Source organism: Crocuta crocuta, unplaced genomic scaffold (genome assembly GCF_008692635.1).
Source record: "Crocuta crocuta isolate KB4526 unplaced genomic scaffold, BGI_CrCroc_1.0 scaffold290, whole genome shotgun sequence".
NCBI lineage: Eukaryota > Metazoa > Chordata > Mammalia > Carnivora > Hyaenidae > Crocuta > Crocuta crocuta.
Genome location: NW_027527429.1, coordinates 248,051 through 256,140, shown reverse-complemented (window position 1 = coordinate 256,140; position 8,090 = coordinate 248,051). Strand labels below are relative to the sequence as shown.

Sequence of the window (8,090 nt, the reverse complement as noted above, 5' to 3'; positions counted from 1 at the left end):
ACTGAGGCACCCGGAAGGAAGGCGCGCTGCGCCCCGTACACATGCAAAGTGATACTCAACTAGGATGTCTACGGTCGGTGGTGCTTTGGACTTCGAGAGGGCGGACCCGCTTTGCGAGAGGCAGGCTGTGTCACACGGCACAGGGACCCAACCTCATGTCCTCCTGGCCCCCCTTGTCCTCAGCTACCCTGTAGGGACCTGCTTTGCACAGAGGGTGTGAGAGTGAGGAAGACTGTAATGCGGGTGGGGGCGAGTCAGGTCGCAGGAGAGGGCACCTCTGATGAAATGTTACATGAGCAGAGCTGTGAAGGTAATAGAGCACACACAGCAAGTGCAAAGGCCCTGAGGCGCAAGTGTGCTGTGGGTTTTTGATGATCTACAAGGAGATGGGTGCCTGGAGCCGAGAGCAAGGCAGAGGGAGGGGAGTGGAAGCCACAGAGGTTGGGGGGAGGGGGTAAAAGCAGGTGCTGGGGGGCTGGGCACTAATGAAAATGGTTGGTTTTGAAAAGGCACTCTGTCCCCACGCACAGGTTAGTCTAGAGAGCTGCAGATGAGAAGAGGGGGGCTGGCAGCAAAGGAGGCAGAAGTAACGCCCTTAGGATGTATTTTGAAAAGAGAATGAAGCGGCTTGCCCCCCCCATGGGTCATGGGTCCCTGGACAGTGGGCATCGTGTCCGCAGCCTGTACGCAGGAGGAGCTCAGCAATGACTCAATGCAACGTGCAGGCCCCCACTCTAGGCAAGCAACCCCATGATGTCCTGGAAGGCCTGGACCGGGTCCCAAACACCAGACTCCCGCCAGGAACCTTCCCAGCCACAGCCAGCCCTGCCCATTAGGCCTCGAGGGAGCCCCACACGTGCAGCCATGCCCACCCTCACATCCGTGACTGTCCACGCCCCCGCTGCTCAGTGTTCTTCAGGGCCGGGCTCGGGGAGAGGCCCACACAGGCTCTGTAGGTGGCTGTGCTGGTGTAGACAGGGCTCCGTGGAAGCCTGGGCATTTCCTCTGCGGACGGGACACTGCCGTGTGCGCCTGCCCCTCCCCCCACCGCGTGGCTGTAGGGGGACCAGGCAGGGACCCCGGTCCGTGTCTGTGCTAGGTATTACCACTCAACTTTCAAACCTGACATCACTGGGTTGTGGGCCCCCTGCTCCCCAAATTGTGACCCCCCACCAAAGCCTTGGGCAGGATTCTCTGGGAAGCCAGGGTCCCTCTCCTGGTCATGAGCTCCACCCTTACCCTTGCTACGTGGTGGCACTGACAGGCCCCTGCACCCCGTCCAGGGCCAGGTGTGTGACCAGACCTGACACGGGGCACCTTCCCCGTCTCCAGCCACAGCTGGTTCAGGGAGGGGCACGTGACAAAGTTGCTGGCCCCAGGGCGTCTGGAGAGACTGGGTTTTTTCCTGCTGGGAAAGCCTGCAGTGGGGAGGTGAGTCCAGTCACTGGGAGACAGCCTGCCCCAAGAGAAGCCATCACGGAGGAGCACAGACAGACCCGCAGGTGGAGGGAGAGACTCCCTGAGGATCCAGCCGGAAGCCTTGGACATTTTAGTCACACAAACCGACACGTCTCCCTGAGCTCAAGCCACTTTGGGGCCACAGCAGGCTCCTCGCCAACCAGGCACCAACGTCTGCACTTGGTCAACAGCAGGGCAGATAGAGGGTGAGAAGCAAGACGGAGAGCAGAGCAAGTTTCTCCAGGGGCGCAGAATCGGGGCCACGGGTGACGGCGGAGCGTCCGAGCAGTCTTGGGGATCTGCGGTCAGGGCTGGGCGGACAAGGCCAGCTGCCTCCAGGCCTCGAGGGACACGAAGACCTCAGCTAAGTCCAGCATGACCCAGCCTTTTTAAGGTCTGGATAAGGGCTTGTGCTCTAACTACTCAGGACTGGTTTAACCTTATCTCCTAACAAGCCCTTGGGGGCATTTCCGGTCCCTACTGCTGTCACTATTCTGTACCCAACATCCTGAGATGTGGCTTTGATCTGATATAAACGGTCCAGGGAGGAGTCCACTGGTTTCAGGCATGGCTGGATCCAGGCATGGGATCGCCTGGACTGAGGGGACCATGCTAAACATAGACATCTATGAGGTGTGCAGTGATTTGTCACTCCCACGTGAGAGCCCATGAAGTCTTTCTGCACCCATTCACGCTCCCCAGGAGAAGGAAGCAGAGAACGGACCTCGTGTTGTATGGGAGGCTGTGACTGGGGCCAAAAGTTGCCTGAGGCCATCTGGTGCAGAGGGAGCATCCGTGTCCTGTCTGCAGACATAGGCTTTCCCTCTGCCAGAAGTACATTCCAGGGGCCCCCGGGCGGGCTCCAAAGTTCACAATCTGATAATGCACAGTCCTACAGCGGTACCTGGGGGAAGTCCCTTTCCCTTCTGAACTCCCATATGCCACATCCCCATTTAGAAAACACTAACCTAAGTGCTCTGCCGAAATGCCAGAGGCAGACTCTGCCCTGCTGCTCCAGGCCCCCACTGAAGAGTTCGTTCAAATGCACACTCACATTTGAGAGCTCCAGAGCTTTTCTGCAAAAACAGCTGACAATTACTGGGCACTCACTACGTAATGAGCAAGTTTTTACACAGATTTACTAGTCCAATCCTCTCGACAACCCCAGAGTGTAGGTATCTATTCTATAGATGGAGAAGCCAAGGCAGACGGAGGTTCAATAGCTTTTCTAGATTCTTGTAACGTTCTTCATAGGTTTGGGTATCAGTGCTTGGTTGGCCTCGCAAAATGAGGTGGGAATATTTGCTCACTTTTTAGTCTCTGGAAAGGTTTGTGTAAGGTTGGTGATATTCTTCAATTGTTTAGAGGAATTCCCTCCAATGAAACCATCTGAATTAAAAAACAAAGAGTGGGGCACCTGGCTCAGTCAGTAAAGTGTCCCACTTCAGCTCCAGTCATGATCTCATGGTGTGTGAGTTCGAGCCCCTTATAGGGCTCTGTGCTGACAGTCCAGAGCCTGCTTAGGGGTCTATCTGTCTCGCTCGCTACCCCTCCCCAACTTGTGCTCTCTCTCAATAAATATATAAACAAACAAACAAAAAAAGAAAGAAAAAAGAAATCATCTGAATTAGAATTTTCTTTTGGGGAATATTTTAAATTATGCATTAATTTTATTTCAATGGTATAGGACTATCCAGGTTTTCTATTTCTTCTAATGTCAGTTTTAGTAAGTTGTGTTTCATTTAAATTTCAAATTTACTGTCATAGAGTTGTTCATACTCTTCTCTTATCATCTTTTTTTTTTTTTTTAAGATTCTAAAGTAATTTCTACACACAACATAGGGTTTGAATCCTGAGATCAAGAGTCACTCCACTGACTGACCCAGCCAGGCTTCCCGTATTGTCCTTTTAATGCTGTAGTATCTGGTGATGTTCTCTTTTTTATCCTTGATATTGGCATTTCTGTTTTCTTTTTCTGACTCAACATTTCCAGGGGTTTATCCATTCTATTCATCTCTTCAAAGAACCAACTTTCAGCTTTGTTGATTTTCTCTAATTTTTGCTTCATTTCATTACTTCTTGCTCTTGTTTTTTGTCATTTCCTCTCACCTCTGCATTTAATTTGTTCCTTTTCCAGCTTCTTGAGTTGGAACTTAGAGCATTAATTATCAGCCTTTCTCCTAAAACGATACATTTTCCTCTAAGCACTGCTAGATGCGTGTCCCATGGTATTTGCTAGGTCATATTTTCACTATTGCTCACTTCAAAATATTTTACAGTTTCCCTTGTGACTTACCATTGGATCCCTAATTATTTAGAAGTGTCGGGTTTAAATACCAAGCACCTGGAAGCTGGAAGCTTTCTAATTGTTTTATTGATATTGAGTTTAATTTGATTCAAAAAGGACATTTGTATGGTTTCGGTCCTTTGAAATTTGTGGACGTTTTATGGCCTGGGATATGGTCTATTTTGATTAACGTTCCACGTGCGCATGGAAGGGACATGTAGCTACAGCTAGTGGGTGAAGTGCTCTCTGTATGTGGGTTAGGGCAGGCTGGCTTGGCACTGTGTGTTGCTGGTTCAAGGACAGAGGAACGGCCAGGGGGATGAACAGGTCCTCACACATACAGTTACTTAACTTATGATGGGGGCTCTCTTCCAATTCAAGAGGAAAAGTGTGGTCTTTTCAATAAATGATGTTGGGTCAATTGGATATTCAGGTGAAAACAAAGAGTTCCGGTCCCCAGGACGCTATCCACAAAAGTTAATGTGTGATGCACCATAGATGTGACTGGTAAAACAGTTAAGCTTCTAAAAGAAAACATAGGAGAATATCCTAATGAAAAAACACCACCCTTAGGAGGAAAGACAGTGGGTGGCTCAGTGGGTGAAGCCTGGGACCCTCCGTCTCGCTCGCTCGGGTCATGATCTCACCGGTCGGTGAGTTCGAGTCCACCTCGGGCTCTGTGCTCACAGCACGGAGCAGGGGTCTGCTCGGGACTCTCTCTCCCTCGCTCTCTGCCCCTCCGATCACGCTGTCTCTGTCTCTCTCAAAATGAAGAAATAAACTTAAAAACATTTTTAATTAAAGAGAGAGAGAGACAGATAAATTGGACTTCAGCGAGAATCACTCCCGTTCGTCATAAGCACGGGCAGCCCCTGAGCGCAGGCCTGCAGGGTGTCCGACCCCCCACACGCCAAGTGTCATCGACCACGCGAGGCCACGTGGCCGCCGGGGGCCCGTCCCGGGGCGCAGGAAGGTCGCGCGGTGGCCGCCAGGGGNGGACAGGGGCCGGGGGTGGGGGAGGGGAGGAGGGCGAAGGGCAGGCCCACCCACTCCCGTTTGGCCCCTCGGGCTCGCCCACCCTCCGCAGGGCTCCCCCGCATGCTGGCTCCGCCCAGATCTCGGACCTTCTGGCCACAAAGACTGGAAGTCTCCGGGGAGCAACAGTGTTTTGGTGGCTGGACTTCCAGAGTGACCCTTGTACTGAGCTGGGCACAGAAACCCTTTGTGGGACCACGTGTCCGATGTTTGTTTTGGAAAGTAGGGCTTTGGGGTTGCTGCCCGAAATCCCGAAATCCCGCTGCCCTTTCCTCTTGGTGTGGAGGCCTGGTAGGGCTCCCTCCGGAAAGGGGGTCAAAGCCGCCATGGGGCCTGCCCCCTGGCTGGTGGAGTATAGACCCCTGGGGTACTTATTTGGGGGGGGGGCGGTCACACACAGCCCAGTAACTGTTAACACCTTCTCCAAGGTCTACACCCCAGAGGGGGTGGGACAAGCCCAGTGGATTCAGTTTCAGGCACCCAGGTAGCTCACTGGTTGCTGGCAGTCGGCCCGTGGGGAGGGGGTGGTGGGAGCCCGGATGGTGTGGTCTCCACGCAGTGTGGGTCCAGGCTTGGCGGGAGTGCGGCGTGAGAGGGGACACCCGGCCTCTTCTCTGGCTGACACCAGTGTCTGCTGGCCCCTGTTTTGTGTGGACTCTGAGAGCAGAGCTGTGTAGACCTGGGTGCCGGGAGACACACTGATTCCTGGGGGCATCGCAGGAGGCTGCAGGGAGGGTGGTGGCCCCCCGGGCCTCGGGAGGGAGAACCAGTGGGGTCTGGGGAATCGGGCAGGAGTCCCGAGGGCCTGGACCCCCATGAGGTCAGCCGCCCACAGCTGTTTCTTCAGCTGGCCTGTGGGGATGACACTGGGGAAAATTCTAGAGGGCCATGGAGAAGATGGTTCCTTGGGCTTCCAGGAGCCCTCCCCAGAGCCTGGGGGGCCCCAGAAGGAAGTCTTGCCTCCGTCCTGGCCTGCCCTGCAGCCCAGAGCCCCCGTTGTCTGAACTTGTTTGAAAAACTCTGCTTTGGCCTCTCCAGCCTGACCAGGCTGGTGTCTGTGCCCTCAGTCCACTGTGTCTCCCCCCGTCCCCCCTCGAGTGCCCCGGCACTTCCGGCCCGGGCTTGGGTGCCGAGCACCAGCCCTCTCTGGAGCTGGGCCTTCGAGGCCCTTCCCAGCCCTTCCCGGGCATCAGGCTGTGTCCAGTCGCCGGGACTCAGCCCTGCCTGCCGGGTGGCCAAGAAGGGAGAAGGGAGCCGGCTTGGCCCCCAGAGTGCTCTCTCGCCTTCATGCCTCTTTGCTGCATTCTGCTCCNCCCCCCCCCCACACACACACCCAAGCCCCTCCTCGCACAGACGCCCAGCTCCCGGGGCAGCCACACATGGGAAGAAGCCTGAGTCGCATCCCCATGGTCAGCCTCTTGGGGCCAGTCCCCAGCAGCCCTGAGGTCCGTGTGTGGGAACGGCCAGGCAGGCCCTGGGAATTTCCATGCCACCTCCCCCCCCGCCCCGCCCCCCGCCAGCCTTGCCGGTTTCTGCTCTGCATCTAGATCTCAGTTCATTAGATGCAGTGCAGCTGGCCGGGGTGAGGCGGACACCCTTATCGCTCGGTGCTGTGCTGTCCAGTCCATGGCATTTCCCTGTTTGCTTTGGCCGCAGGAGCGACAGGGCCGGGGGACACCCAGTCCAGGGGCCGCGTGGAATTCCCAGCACATCAGTGCCAGGGGCGCCGCAGCGAGCGCGGGCAGCGGGTGGGGCTGCTGAGAGGGCATTTCCTCTGCCGGCCGGGGCCGCCCATCCAGACACACCCGCTTGGCACCAGGAGCCCAGGTTTGAGCCTGGGCAGTACTGGTGGCCCCAGGGCAGTGGCTCGGCTTTTCGGATCACAGAGCGGTGCCAGGGCCTGAGCGAGGACGCCCCTCGGAGGCAGCAGCCAGGGCCCACCTGAGTGGGGTCGCTGGCATAGCCCCCGCCCCTGTTGGGCTCTGGCTGCCTGCCCAGTGCGCCTGCCGCCCGGGCAGCTCACTGTGAACCATGAGTCACCCACCAGGCACGGCCCTTGTTCCTCCCTGGGATTCCCGCCTCACCGGCCCAGCAGGCTTGGCCCTGGGTGGGGGTGGCTGGCTGGTCAGAAGGGGCGGGCAGCGGAGGTCGGCCTGGGGGTTCCCAGCGTCCCTCCTTGGTCTCCTGCCCCCAGGGGCTCTGGTGGGGTCGCACCGCGGGGGGATTTGACAGGCTGAGGAGGGGTTGGGGGTCAGACATGTTCAGTGCCAGCTGCGGGCACGGGCGTGGGGAGTGGGCTGGTCTCAGGCCTGTGTGGCGGTGGGACTGGGGTCTCGCAGGACCACTTCTGACCCCGCTGTGTGGCTGCACAGGGGACGAGCTGGAGCTGATCCGGCCCAGCGTCTACCGCAACGTGGCCCGTCAGCTGAACATCTCCCTGCAGTCCGAGACCGTGGTGACCGACGCCTTCCTGGCTGTGGCAGCTCAAATCTTCTCTGCAGGTGGGCCTGGGCACCCCTCCCGCAGGGTGCCCACAGTGCCGGCGTGGGCCAGGGTGTGTGGGCCAGAGCAGGGGCTTCAGCACCGGGGGCCTGGAGCCACCCGGTGCCCATGCGTGACTTCTCGCTGCACAGAAGTGCCCAGAACCTCGACTCGAATGGTGACACGCGGTGTCTGCCCGGGTTCTGAGGGCGGTGGGCCCGCCGGGCAGCTGGCGCCAGGCCTCTGCGCGGTTCTGATTGGGCGTTGGCTGGGGGTGCAGCGACCTGAGGTCTTGTCTGGGCCGCGTGTCCCAGACTGCCAGTCGGTGCTGACGATTGGCTCGGGGGGCGGGGTGGGGGGCACCGTGTCCTGCACGTGGCCTGTGGGCTGCTCACAGCGTGGTGCCTGGGCCCGAAGGCGAGTGTCCTGGGCGGGACTGCCAGGCTCTGGTGACGCAGCCTCGGCGGTTAGCATCACTGCTGGACTGTGTGGGTCGGCCCCACGTGAGGGAAGGTGCCTGAGGGTGTGAGCCCTGGTGCAGCGCCTGCCGGCCAGGCTCTGGGGATAGCACACCTGTGTCACCTGGCTGGCCCACCCCACCTGGGCGTCTCCTGGTGCCCACCTGCGCCCTAGGAGCCGGGGACGTCTGCTCCTGCTGCCTCCTCCCTGTGCCCGCCTCTGTCTGCAGCTCCTGCCACTTCCTGTCTGTCCACCCGCCTCCAGACTCCGTCCCCACGTCCCCTCCCCAGAGCCCTGCTGGGCTCCCTGCTGCCCACAGACCTCATACCCCCCCCCCCCTGACCCCCCGTCCCCTCCTGGCCCCCCCCCT

The 8,090-nt window shown here is 58.2% G+C and overlaps 1 protein-coding gene across 1 annotated transcript in view; it reads left to right on the top strand.

The window, feature by feature from the left end:
* The window catches only part of BOK (BCL2 family apoptosis regulator BOK), a 16,671-nt gene that overhangs the window by 1,185 nt on the left and 7,396 nt on the right, over positions 1-8,090 (top strand). Inside the window, exons 3-4 of the mRNA XM_077758241.1 lie at positions 6,368-6,607; positions 7,153-7,281. Coding sequence (XP_077614367.1) covers positions 6,368-6,607; positions 7,153-7,281 — 369 coding nt within the window. The remainder of the gene's footprint in view (positions 1-6,367; positions 6,608-7,152; positions 7,282-8,090) is intronic.